Raw genomic sequence first — 13,793 nt, 5'->3', positions numbered from 1 at the left:
CCTAATAAGCACTTGACCTAAGGAAGGGTATACCATAGTATGTGTGAGGACAATACGTGATTGGGGTTCGAAACTAAGTTTCCTCTCACAATAGTAATGGTAGTGACGTCGAGTAATTAACATATTTAAGGTAATGATAATCACAACAATAGAAATAGTCATGGGCAGTGTTGTGCATACGGGAGACAAAAAGAAAATCATAACTTAATAATAACAGCAATCAATCATTGTGAATAAGTTAAAATTTTATCATATTAAAAATAATAATAAAAGAAAAGAAAAGAAAAAAGAACTCAAAGTAGGAAGGCTCATTGCCAAAATGAGCAAGACCCAAAGTCCAAAAAAAACTCTTCTACCTTCCAAAATCAAAAGCCAAGAGCTTTCAAATAGAAATAATGAATCCCACAGCACCCCTTTTCCACGTTTTCAAATGGAGTGGATTTTTTTTTTTTTTTTTTTAATAAGCTTACCGAGTGGATTGTTTTGTCTTTTCTTGGACATTTTTGTGTCCAAGACAAGAATGAAAGATATAAAGGAAAAATGGATTGAAAGTTAATTATATAACTCTAAATCTCAATCATTGGGATCCAAATCTAAGTTTTGTCCATTTATATATATATATATATATATATATATATTTATCTTTCCTTCTCATTACTGCCTTGTTGCTTAGGCATTGTTAACAGACGCAACTGTAGCCATCAACGTAACGGTAGCTATCTTCATTTCTAACGTTGACTTGAGTAGCAAAGTATAAAATATTTAAAACCTGTTTGAATACTGCTTATTTTGTTAAAATTGAAAATTTATTGCTGAAAGTAGTGTAAGTAAAAGTAAGAGTTAGCTGAAATAGTATAATGGAACCCATAAATAGTAGCAAAAATAAGTTGAATAGTAAAATAATTTTCATTTTCATTAATATCCAAACAGAGGCTTAGTATAAAATAATACTAGCCGAAATTCAATAATTTAAATAATATGAGTGCAAAATAACCTTATTTGCATTTCAACATTATTCTGAGTACTATTATTAAATAGTTATATTTTGTATATGTGTGTCTTATTTATTAGATTTTAGACATGTCATTATTTGATAATGCTAAATACTTTCTCCCAACTTAGACTCGTTTGACTTGAAATCAATCCAAAAATTGAGCCAATCAACATTTCACACGTGATAAGGTTGTAAAAAGGGTGAAATTATTATTTATATTGGAAGGATTGTTGATATGGTTCTTCTTGACCAATGAAATAATGTCATTTATGCAAAAATTTGTGTGAGCTTTCTAATTAATATAAAGAATAAAAAATGAAAATTACCAAATGATATCATATTCACATAAATAATCATGTTTTATTAATGGAAAGGTAATAAAAAACCACATCAGCCCTCCTCCTTATCCGTCTAGTAATTTCTCGCATGGCAGCAACAAGTTTCAGTTGAAAAACTGTGGTCTAACACGTGTCAACGTACGACAAAGTCAAGCTGTACTTCCCCAAAACAAAACAAAACAAAACAACAGGCAATTCCCCACAACGGCAATGAGCTATAATCAAGTGCACTCAACCCGAGTACTACCGTAATGTGGTGTCACAATTTTGATTGGTTCAACTTAAAAAAGTCAAACTTGAACCCAAATGACCCACTGTTTTAGCTAATAGTCTCAACCTAAAACCAACAAAACCAAAACCCACAGATTGTTTGTTTGCTGGTTTAACCTCTCTCTCTCTCATATATATATATATATATATATATAGGAGTTAGGATACATGGCATTTTTATGTCATATATATCCATTTCAGCTTAGTAAATCAAATCAATGGCGCCCACAGCAGCAATGCTAATACTGTGTCTTCACGGCAAACCAAAATCCCCACCATCTTTTGCTCCTCCATCACCACCTGCAACTCTTTTTGGGCTTAAGCTTTCGGCAGTGAGGTGGGCTTCGGTAGTGAATTCCATCTGCAAAGCAACATCAGATGAAAAGCAAAAGCATGGCATTGTTGATCCTTCTTCTGCGTTGGAGAAGAGGTTTCAAGATGCTCTTGAACTCAGTTGCTGGTCGAGCTGAATAACATTACTTTTAACCAGAAAAAAGGCCTAATTATGTGTTGTGGAGGTGGGTTTGACTGTTTTATGTACAGTGAATGCTATGTATATTTGATCTGGTGACAGAAACTTTTGTTCGTGAATTTCACATTTATTAGCTGCTAATGTCAAGGTTACAAGCATTATTTGCAAAGGTTTTCATATTTTACCATTAACCACGAATAGCAAGTTGTATATTCAATTGAATGGTAGCAAATAGAGAGCACGTAGCTTAAAGCCTTAAACATTTGCAGTTTATTCAGGGGCGGCGCTACACTTTGTTCAGGGGGTTCTTTCAATTTTTCTTTTTGGTTAGTTTAACATTTTAATTTATTCTTAAAAATATTATTTCTAAGAGTAAGAGTTTGTATTTGTAAGCATAATTTTTTATTATAAATTTATATATATATATATATATGTGTGTGTGTTGAAAATTGATTGCGTGCATTACTTTTTGTTGTTATACTATTATTTGTGTAAATAATGATGTGGGGGAAGTTTGTGTGTATGGAATAAATACATGGGAGAAATGTTTTGACATCCATTTCATGGAAAATATAACAATTGCCCTAGGAACATCATTTAATATAACCTTAAATATAATTTAACTTTATATAATTTAGTAATTAGGAAAAAGAGCTGGTTTGTTGCATGAGCTGGTTTGTTGCATGTATGTGTATTGTAATCATTTTATAATAATTTTTTGTTATAAAGTCAGAAAAATTCAAGAAAAAAATTGTATAGTTAGTGATTGTTCAAGTATTTGATTAGTTAAGTAAACACGTAGTGTATTATATATATATATATATATATATATATAAATGGGTGTGATTGTATGCATCAATAATTAATACAAAGTCAATCAATTGAGTTTATTCATTTAGTTTAAAATATTTTTATAAAAACAAAGATAAATAGATAATAACAACGGCATAAAATAAAATTAAAAATGTTAGACAAACTTAACAAAATAAAATAGTCATAATTATCATGGCTATAAATACTCATAATGAACTACCATGTAACAATTTCAAATTTGAAACCATGTAACAATTTCAAATTTGAAAACTTATAGAAGAAAATTGTAAAACTTTTTTTTTTTGGTCAATAACCCGATATATTCAAGTTTTTTTTTTTATTAAAACTTTTTCATTTTAGTTTTTTAATGTCCCCTCAACAAAATTCTTGGAGCCACCAAGTTTATTAAGCTTTATTTCCATCCAAAAAGAAAATGTTGGAATGGAGCTGTACGGATCTCTCTCCCTTTCCTTTTGAGTGCACGTTTGCTTGAAGAAAGAAAAGAGTTTGATGGGGCTGTCTGCAGCATAGGCCAAATCTGCCTTAGGCAACAGCTCCATCATGTTAAAGGCTTTGCCAACTAGAACTTTTAGAATTGGAGCAACGTTCATCACATATATGAAGTAATATTTCCAAGCGCACCTCATCTGATGAATCTGGTATTTACTTCTCACCGCTTCAAGTGGTAATTTTATCAATTTTCCATAAAGTAGAACGTGTGCCACTATGCAAACTAGAAATGTATGGTACAAGATGAGAGGAGTTCATAAACCCAAGTCGATAAAGGACAATTTGCTCTTTTTTTTCCATAAGAAGCACGATACCAGTCAATAGATATAAACAAATTCACAAGAAACTCAAATATTTGTTCTGTTATTGAATGTAGCAGGTGCCAATCTCATCTTTCACTCCAAAAGCAATTGATAATTTCATCACTAAGAGTACAGTTCAGAACATTAAAGAACCATGGATGAGTGATGCATCGTTTCTGCTCAACAATGGGAAAAATGGCTTTTAACTTAATATATTACCAGGGATCGCTCTGCAAAAGGAAAATCTCTGATAAGTCACTAACAGTACAAGTTGTCATGTCCCGTCCCAAGTTCTGCTCTGCCAATTCATTTTATACAAGTGAAAGATCTCCACCAGGGACCGATCTCTTGACAAGTTTAGCCCACGACTCATTGGCCTCAGTGATGACTTTAAGAGCATAATCCTGTATATCGGGCAGAATTTTTTATCAGGAAAAAATGAAAACAGAAAGAACAAAAGTTAAAAACACCATGCATCCATGCAATGCGAGAACATAAAACAGAAACAGCAACAACAACAATACTAGCAACAACAGCGACAAGTATAAATGTATATAGTGTAGTGCTATGTACAGAATGTGCTTCTTTATATGGATCATGAAATGGTTTCAACTCGTGGCATTTTTATTTATATCTTTTCAAAGATAGATAAAGAAGGGAAATGTCAGCGGTTCAATCCATCACACCGTCGATCATCAAAAAAGATAGCAGTATAGCTCAGGCAAAGAATAAGTGTGGTCTGTGTAACTACATCTAACAACCAAACTGACTAAACTAGTAGGCATCTTCTCATATGCTGTGGATAGTTGGCTAGAATTTAATATATACAAAAAAGAGAAAACTAGCAACTGGTTCAACTGAGTTCCCATTATCAATTATACTTGAAAGCAACTGTCTTGGTATGGCAAGTAATATGTTTATATGCTAGTATGCTACTGTATTCAGAATCCTTTTAAAATAGGGGAAATATTCAAAATCTGGATTGTACAAATAGAAATATAAAAACATGCATATATACTAGCGACCATACTTGACACAAATAACATGAAATGAACTTGTACCAAAGAACAAGGATACAGCACTTGCCTGAAAGAAAACTTAAGAATAATAAATGTTATATTTAAAATGTGGAAAAAGATCCTTGAACAAAATATGTGGCCAGCAATCTTGGTGTAGAAAATGACAGTAAGCAGAGACAGCATCCCAAATGAATCAAGCATTGAAAATCAGACAACTAAAAAGAAAAAATACCTTGTTTGCTGCCTTGTTTCCAAGACCAAACTTGTTTGCAGGTTTCCCATCAGGAATCTTGTAGTCTCTGAACCAATCCCTAATTGCAGTGAGAGTGCCCTGAAGAAAACCATTAAATAAGACCCCATAAATTTCGCTTACTGTAAATGCAATTGCTTCACTATTTTTCTTCTTGTTTTTTCTTTTTGGCCTCTTTTATCTTTTGGCTAGACTATGGCAACCAATGCTTCACTTTGTTCTAGCTCACACTTGATTCTCCAATTAATTAGTGATTTGTTCATTGACAGACACGTCTGTAGACAATATGTTGTTTGAGCTAATGGATTAACAATGTTAATAATAGCTTTACTATTATGCACATGAGATGAGTATACCATAGAAATACTCAATTCAACAAAGCCCTATTTCAACTTTTTAGCTCCACAGCAGAAAATAATATACTACCCTTGTCTTTGTCTATATCTATATCTTCTCTTAAATATTGGACCTGTATGTAATCCTTTTAATAAGCCTATCATTTCCAACAAGAATCAAAAGTCTAGTAATAATAAATTGATGCAATCTCAACAAAATCTGCTACTCATCTTCAAACCCACCAAGTAGTTAAGTGCCACATCACCATTTTAATGAACCCAACTTATCTTGCACAATTTTCTAATTCTTGCAAACTGGATTCCTTTTTCTTCTTCATGGATAATGACTTATCACATGGAGATTTACAGCAGCCATAATCCTAATCCATCTGCTCACATAAACAATGTTCTATCTGCCTATTTTGCACAATAATCTATACAATTGAAAATGTATGTTGTGAATACTTCCTGGCCATTGCTTATTTGTAAATGTGATGGTTGCTACCAACTGAACAAATATAAGCTGTTTAATCACTAAGTAGATATTATTTATAAAACATTCACACATGTTCTGGTCATTCTTTCCATTAAAAACATGGCATAATGACTTATGGTCTATTTGGATGGAAGGATGGAAGAGTGGGAGGAGAGAAAATATACAGAGGATATAAAAGTGAAATGATAAAAAGATTTTAGTTTTCTACCATGTGTGTTTGGTATAAAAGATGGAAAAGTAGAAGGATGGAGAACAAATATAAATTTATTTTGTTTGGTTAAGAAAAAAAAAAGAGATGATAGAAAGTGTAATTTGTCTAAATTTACTATCATGCCCCTGTTACAGAGGAACTAATTTTTTCAATAATATATTAGAAGTAATTTTTTCCAATATTACATAAGGGAATAAATTATCAATTAAATTAGTAAAAATGACATCTTATAAAAGCAAAAATATCACACACACACACACACACATATATTTACCTATCCTTTTTATATCCTTAAAATACATATATATGTGTGTGTGTGTGTGTGTGTGTGATTAACTAAATCGGTTAAAATAGCACCTTATAAAAAAGAAGGTATCATTTTATTTTATTTTCATTCTATGCCAAAATTCACTGCACTGACTTTTGGCATTCATCCCTTACTTAAAAGAACAATCTGCAATTGTGCATGTTATAGAACATAATTTGGCTTATAACGTTTCATAAGGGATATTGAAAATACAAGCAAGACCTGAAGTATGAAATAAAAAGAATATATTATTATAAGTAGGGTTAGTTTCGTCTCCAAAGCCAAAAAACAATAGATTAGTCATCTGATAATGTTTGCATTTGCAGAACAACAGCATGGTGGTGAATAGATGAAGAAGATTAAAAGCACTTGGGTTACTGAAATTAAGTTGGAAAAAGGGTAGAAAGGTAATATTACTAACCAACCCATTTTTCCTCTCATTTTCTCAACATGGTGGGGAGAAAATATTTTGGTGGGCCCGGGTGAAAAACATCCTGGCATCCAGTTTTACTTCCAATTTTCTCTTGCTAATCAAACAGAGGAAAAACCTCATTTTCCATCCACTTTTCCTTCATCCCTTTCCTACCCACCCACTTTTTTCAACCCAACCAAACAAAGCCTTAGAGTACAACTGAAGATGTTACAACATTTAGCAAAGTAAGGGAGAGGGGAAAGGGGGATAGATTTAACAGCACTTAGAAAATGGGCATACCGGGAAATGCTTCTCAACATCATCGATGTCATTCACAAGAGAAGCTTTTGGATCATCCAATGAAATTGCAACTATTTTCCAGTCAAGTTCCCCTTCATCAATCATGGCCAAAGCAGCCAAGGGCTTGACTTTAAGAATTTGTCCAATTTTTCTTTGACTTTCACCAATCTCAACAACATCAACTGCAAATTAAAAGAAAACAGCAAGGATATTAACACAAATTGCTATTTAGGACCAAAAAAGGACATAGACATACTAGAATGGTCAAAACTAAAACAATATCTGGTGATATACCTGGATCATTATCACCAAATGCTCCTTCAACTTCTGTGTTAGCAAGTTTTGGGTCTTCCCATGTTTGTGGAAGCAATCCATAATTCCAATTTATATTGTAGCTGTCAATCAAATAATAAGATCAATCAGGATTTAGATTTTTAAGGAATTAAAACTCAATGATATCAACGAGATCAAGGGCCCCAATGAAGTTATTACCCATTACAGCCTAAAATGGGTGGAGACAGTGAGTTTATAGTTACAGCTTACTTACATTCAAAGATGGGCATTGGAACCCCTCTCTTTGTGTATGAATAATGACTATTAAGGAACAAATTTCAAACTTCAGAAGATGCACTATACTATATGTACGATTCAAATATAAATTTACAATAAGATTTTACACAATCAATAAAATTTAATATAACAGATAGAGATTGAGTTAGGTTTCATCATTTTTAATCAATTCTTGCCATAAAAGTTCCTCTTTGGAAGACAGCAACTGGTGAGCAATAGCACTAGCCTATTTCTCATATTCAACCCTAGGGTTTTTGCAAACTCTATAGAGATCGAGTTAGGTTTCATCATTTTCAACCAATTCTTGCCATAAAAATTCCTCTATAAAAGACAGCAACTGGTTCGCAATAGCACTAGCCTATTTCTCATATTCAACCCTAGGGTTTTTGCAAACTCAACCAACATCTGAGCTTAGATATCTTTGCATAAAAATACAAGTACATAAATCAGGACAAACAATAACATACAACAAGAGGAAAACTAAAACATCAAAATCTTACGGATAGTATCGAAGCTTTCCCTTTTTGGTATCCTGCTTTATGGGGGTAAATGGCTCATCAGTAGCAACCTCCATCTTTGCACTTGATTCTTTGGGTATTTCAACAATATAGTTGAAAACACCATCACCCAATTGCAGTGGAATATCATGCCAAGGGGAAACCTGCATGAGCGAGCAAGCAATTCTTCTCAACATCAGTACATAAAGGCAAGAACAAAAGGTGTTTCAATTTCTCTCTCTCACACACAAAGGGGAGGGGAAAATAGAGGAAAAACTCAAATCCAAAATCAAATTCCTAATTTAATTGGAGACAAGAGAGCCCTCAACTAGGCCCAAAAACTACATTAATTGTGTAAAAATTTTTGTTTCCTGGGCTATGCAATTGAAAATCCTACTATAAGTTCTTCATTTCTTGTCTCTTTCTACATATTCTTGGCAATGACCAACTTGCATTTGAATTCTAAAAAACCTTGGTTAAAAGTGTAAGGAATATTGGATTTTTGAAAGCCATGTTTTCTGTAGTTTACCATATCTAAAACTAAACGATGACTGCCTCAACTAGGCCAAACAATTATCCTCAACATATTTTCATAACATTCTTTTCCAAATTCTACATAATCCAAAATCATTAATTTCTTTTATTTCACACAATTGGGCAAATAGAGAGTAGCCAGACGATAATAGCAAAATTTGTACTCCTTCAAACACAGACTGAGCATCATCAATGCCCTAAAATACTTCAGCTAGCCTGAGTAACCATCAGATTTTACTTCTCCCGAAGTCCCAACTCCCCAAAACAAAGGAAGAAAAATCAGAGATTCATAACTCAATTTTCTTTTCATTTCCCAATCTTTTAATTTTTTTTTTTTAAAAAAAAATGCTCAGATAGAACCGTGAAACTAATGGCACACCAAAGTTCCAAACACAGATTGGGCAATTAGGAGTACACAACAAAACAATGCATCAAATAATAATAATTCAATATATGAACAGTTATCAGAATCAATAATTTTAAAAGATTCAAAACTCCAACTTTTCTCTTATTTTCCCCCTCATTTTCTCGTGAGCCAAACAAGATGGTAAAAGGTACCTTCTTTCCGGAATTTTCAACGAAGAAGACCCTGTAGTCAAGGGTTTCGGGCTGACCCTCCTCTTTGATCTGAACCTCGGGGTTGTAAATAGCTCTACAAGTGAACAACCTCTTAGAAACCGAGGAAGACACTGGCTTGAGGTTCTTGAAACAGAGGGTACTCTGTTTGGAGAGGAAAGGCTTCCTGAAGAGCAAGCAAGTGGCGGAGGCAGTGGTGGTGTTGCTCGCCACGGCTATGGCTCTGGTGGCCGCCATGGTTAATTGGTTGAGAGTGAAAGTCTGAGAGTGAGAGAGTCACAGAAAAATTGAACAAATGCGCCAGCAAAGTTTTGTCCTAGTGATGTTGATTAACCTTTTTTTTTTTTTTTGTATTTATTTATAATGAGGTGGCAGTTGGTGATTGGATGATCCAACACTGAGGTTTGAAGCGCGTGTTAGTTGCTATCTTTGTTTGAAGTTGAATGAACCTGGTCAATACTCGATACTGTGACAACTGTTCGGATGATGTCTCACACGTGTGTCTGGCCTGTACTCTGTTTTAGCCTATGATGTTGTTTCACATGGTGCGAATCTGAATGCAGATTATACTTTCTGTCTCGCCTTCATTGGCATGAAGGCCAGTCTGCCGACGCTTCGCGGCTGCTCAACTACCCACTGCAGCAATGTTCGCACACCTCTCTACCTCTCTCTGCTTGAGAGTTGTTGTGGATATGGAAGTGTGTCGTACCTCAGTTAGGTGACTAGAATATGAGTCAGTTTTATGAATATTATCAAGAGTAAGTGAAGTCGCCATCAATCATTAGATTTTTCTAAGTGTGATTAGTCACCTAATTCTATTTGATTTTATTACTGATTTTAAACTAAGAAAATGGTCGTTTTTCCTAATCTAATGTGAATGGGTAAAAAATCTTGATTCTTAAGTTTGGAAGTCTGGTTATGTGTGAGGAAGGTGTAAGGCATCTCATAATGCCTGTCTGTAGACAGTCCTTTATTTTGGTAAAATCATAATTTAAGGACATTAGCAATTGAAAACAAGCTATTGGCATTAGCTTTCGTGACTTTAAATGTGTTGGGCTTTGAGGTTTGCTCTTGGAATGGGTATGGTCTCAATCGATGTTTTCCAAGTGTGTTTGAAGTAGTTGCCAAATTTTCATAGCGAAAATCCGGCAGTACTTCGCCTCAGATGCGTCATAGCACGCAAAATGCTATTTTCACCAAGCTTTCAACGTGAGAATATGGCAATGGGGATGCCCCATTTTCACGGCAAAAATCTGGCAGAGTTTTGCATCTATGTATACGGCATGCATTGATATGCTTGTACTGTGACGAGTAGAAGCCTTTCAAAGTGCCAAGCATGTTGATAAGTGTTGCATACACGGGGAAACTAATGTCACTTGTTGACATGGATCAAGACAATCACATCACAATGATCGTGCACATAATATAACATGAATATGTACCTATGGCTATCGCCTTAAGCACATACCCACACCACAAGGTCAAGAGCTCTCATGACTAGAGAGGGTTACTCACGTAGCCACAAGAGTCCATATACAAGCAGATATAGATATACATACATCATGCACAATGCTATCATGTAGGGCATGAAAGTAAAATAAACATTGCCAATGTCCCAAGGGTATGGCCCAGCAAGATACAGGAATGTAAAACAGACATTGCCATACTCAAGGAACGTGGCCTAAGCATAGAACATGAAAAATAAAGGGGTACATGGAGAGGGGGAACCCTAATACATGCTTTAGGGAAGAGGCTTAGAGAGAGAGGGAAAGAGAAAACCTCTTTGGAAGGGCTAGGCTCCATAATCTACTGAACATTGCCCTTTGTGGGCTTGCATCCTTACCCTTTTTGCCAGCGCCTAGGAGGTCGCACCCTTGCTTCAAGCATCCTTACTCCATGTGTGTACACGCAACAAACAAGGAAACAAGTTAGCAGACAAGCAAATAAACAAATAGAAGGAAAGCATGCTAAAAGACAAGCTAGGGAAAGATGCCAAACAGGGGCAAACAAACATGTGAAGCACATGAAGGGGCAAACAACAAGTTATCAAACAAAAAGGGGTGTCCTAGGAAGAAAAATGTAGGTTTGGATTGAGTGTCCATACTTCCATTGGATTGGAGTATGGATGACACACAGATTTATGCATAAACATGTAGGCAGACATGCAAAGATGCAAAGAAGCAAAGAAATCCAAATGGGTGGCGCAAAGCAAGCAAGACAAGCATATCAACATCGGACAGAGCAAAGAAAAGTGTGAATCAAGCACACCAACACCACGGAGGTGTATCTCACAAGTGGTTACATCCAAACGAGCCCTAGGAGGGAAGGATGTAACCATACAGGCAAATCCACGGGGGCACAAAGCATGGCAAGGCCTAGATCTAGAGAGGCTAACATGGAGAAAAAGCATAAAAGCAAGCAAGCAAACATAGACATACAAAGGAAATGGGGACAAAACATAAGAAGGAGAGATATCAAGAGATGGAAGGGCTTTCAAAGCACATGGTATAGCAACCAACATAGATCTAAGCACACAAGCATGGCACGGAGCACATAAACACATAGATCTAAACATAGGGATGTAGATCTAAGCACAAACATGTAGATCTAAGAATAAACATGGCAAAGAACACATAGGCATGTAGATCTAAGCATAAACATGGCCAAGGGCCTTAAAGCATGTAGATCTAAGCATGAACATGACAAAGAACACATAGGCATGTAGGTCCAAGCATAAACATGGCAAGGAGCCTAACAACATGTGGATCTAAGCACATACATTAAATTTAGACATATCCTAACCCAAGAAGGTTAGGCCAACAACATCAAAGCGATAAATCATGGCATGAGCAAGGAAAAATGCTATAAAAACTATAAAGACATGTTAGGAAGCAAAAACATGCTAGGAAAAACAATAAAACATTTTATTAGGCAAGATAAAGCTAAGAAAAGGGTGTGGATTGTAGCTAAAAAAATACATCCACACACCTAAACCTTAAATCCAAGGTATGGAACCAAGGAGAGGAAGATTGGGTGCAAGAACACTATCTTAATGATTGTAGAAAAAAGAGGAGAATCTAAGGTGTTTGAAGGTGTTTGGATGTGTTTGGGAGAGAAATTAGAGAGAGGAGAGAGAGAATCTGCCCAAAACTCTTTTTTTTTTTTTTTTTTGGGTGCAAAATAAGGGGTCCGTGGGGTATTTTTTTTTGAAAAATGACCTTTTGGCCTTTTGCTTGGTCTAGCTTCCGATGTGTATTTGAAGGCATTTCCAAACTTGGTTTAAGCTGATCTTAGTGTCCCTGGAAAACTCTAGATGTTTAGTTTTTAGAGCACTAAAGAAATTGAAAATCCAACAGTCGTATCAAAAGTTATGGCCCCGGGAAGTGTGCTGATGCGCTTTTCACAGTTTTCTAGATATCTTAACCTTTTAACTCTGATTTTGACCCATGAATAGTCATTGGAAAGGGAATTTGATAATCTTCACAATGGCATTGGTCCCAACATGTTCTGACAGTCAGATTAAAATTAGGGTTCCTGGTGCCTTCGAGAGTCAACCTCAGGTCAAACTTGGTCAAAGTTGACGAAAATCACCAAGTAGCTCGGGTTTGACGTATAAACATAAAAAATGTTGTTTTGTGATGATTTCAACCGACTTTTACTTTCGGTCAACCTAGGGTTGACCAGGGGCATTTTGGTCAATTTGACCAAAAAAGGCACTTCGATTGCTCTGATGCCCGAATGGGTTGCGCCACGTTGATCTAGATGTTTCTGCGGCCCCATGAGAAAATATAATATTTTGTAATTTTCGGGGTCTGACACGCAAATCGAGGGCAGACAAAATACGTTGTCTACAACTACCCCTTCTTTATTTGACATCTCAAGTGTAATGAGAATTGTTGGGTAAAGAATGTGATTTTGCATTTTGTTGCCCCAAAATTGCTTGCAGAAACTGTGCTGTTCATGGGTCAATACCGGCCTTACTTGGCAAGATTGAGCTACTACAGCTGGTTTGGAAAATTTTTGGCTTAGTCCTTGATGCTAGGCAAAAGACTTTTTTTTTTTTTTTTTTCATCATTTATGCCATGATGATGTTGGAATATATATTTGTTCACGTGTTTTAAGTAGCACAGGCAAACTTGCATATGTCGGATGCTATGAAAACACATGAAACATTAATAAAACTAAAAGAAAAGCAAGGTAGATATGAGAGACTATGCATAATAAAAACGGAAAAATTTGAGAGGATTGAAAATGTGAAAACAATGCAATTTTGAGTGACGGTAGTTTTGGAAAACGTAGGATTAAACGGTCGTTGTCGAATTTGAACCCTGATGAATGCATAGGATGCATAGGACTAAACGGTTGTTACAGAATCTTAATCTTGGTGAGACTAAATGGTCGCTGCCGAATCTGAATCTCAAAGAAGGCATAGGATGCCTAGGACTAAACGATCACTGTTGAATCTAAATCCTGATGAATGCATAGGATGCATGGGACTAAACGGTCATTGCTGAATTTGAATCTTGGTGAGACTAAATGGTTGCTGCCGAATCTGAATCCCGAAGAAGGCATAGGATGCTTAGGACT

At 35.3% G+C, this 13,793-nt stretch overlaps 1 protein-coding gene across 1 annotated transcript; it reads right to left on the bottom strand.

The window, feature by feature from the left end:
- Positions 1-3,656: 3,656 nt before the first annotated feature.
- LOC115968922 (soluble inorganic pyrophosphatase 6, chloroplastic) lies at positions 3,657-9,542 on the bottom strand. Its single transcript, XM_031088465.1, has 6 exons — positions 9,189-9,542; positions 8,100-8,260; positions 7,324-7,424; positions 7,030-7,211; positions 4,951-5,049; positions 3,657-4,103 (listed from the first exon to the last, which is right to left on the bottom strand). The coding sequence occupies exons 1-6, from the start codon at positions 9,441-9,443 to the stop codon at positions 4,011-4,013; spliced, it is 891 nt and encodes a 296-aa protein (XP_030944325.1). The 5' UTR covers positions 9,444-9,542; the 3' UTR covers positions 3,657-4,010.
- Between the last annotated feature and the right edge of the window lie 4,251 nt (positions 9,543-13,793).

Source organism: Quercus lobata, chromosome 11 (assembly GCF_001633185.2).
Source record: "Quercus lobata isolate SW786 chromosome 11, ValleyOak3.0 Primary Assembly, whole genome shotgun sequence".
In the NCBI taxonomy this organism is placed as follows: Eukaryota; Viridiplantae; Streptophyta; class Magnoliopsida; order Fagales; family Fagaceae; genus Quercus; species Quercus lobata.
This window is presented reverse-complemented; position numbering and strand designations above follow the sequence as displayed.

Coding starts and splice junctions, on each gene's coding strand:
- LOC115968922 (XM_031088465.1), bottom strand. CDS start 9,443: ATGGCGGCCACCAGAGCCATAGCCGTGGCGAGCAACACCACCACTGCC. Junction 8,261..9,188: donor TTGAAAATTCCGGAAAGAAG/GTACCTTTTACC, acceptor TCGCTCATGCAG/GTTTCCCCTTGGCATGATAT. Junction 7,425..8,099: donor GGAAAGCTTCGATACTATCC/GTAAGATTTTGA, acceptor TTTGATTGACAG/CTACAATATAAATTGGAATT.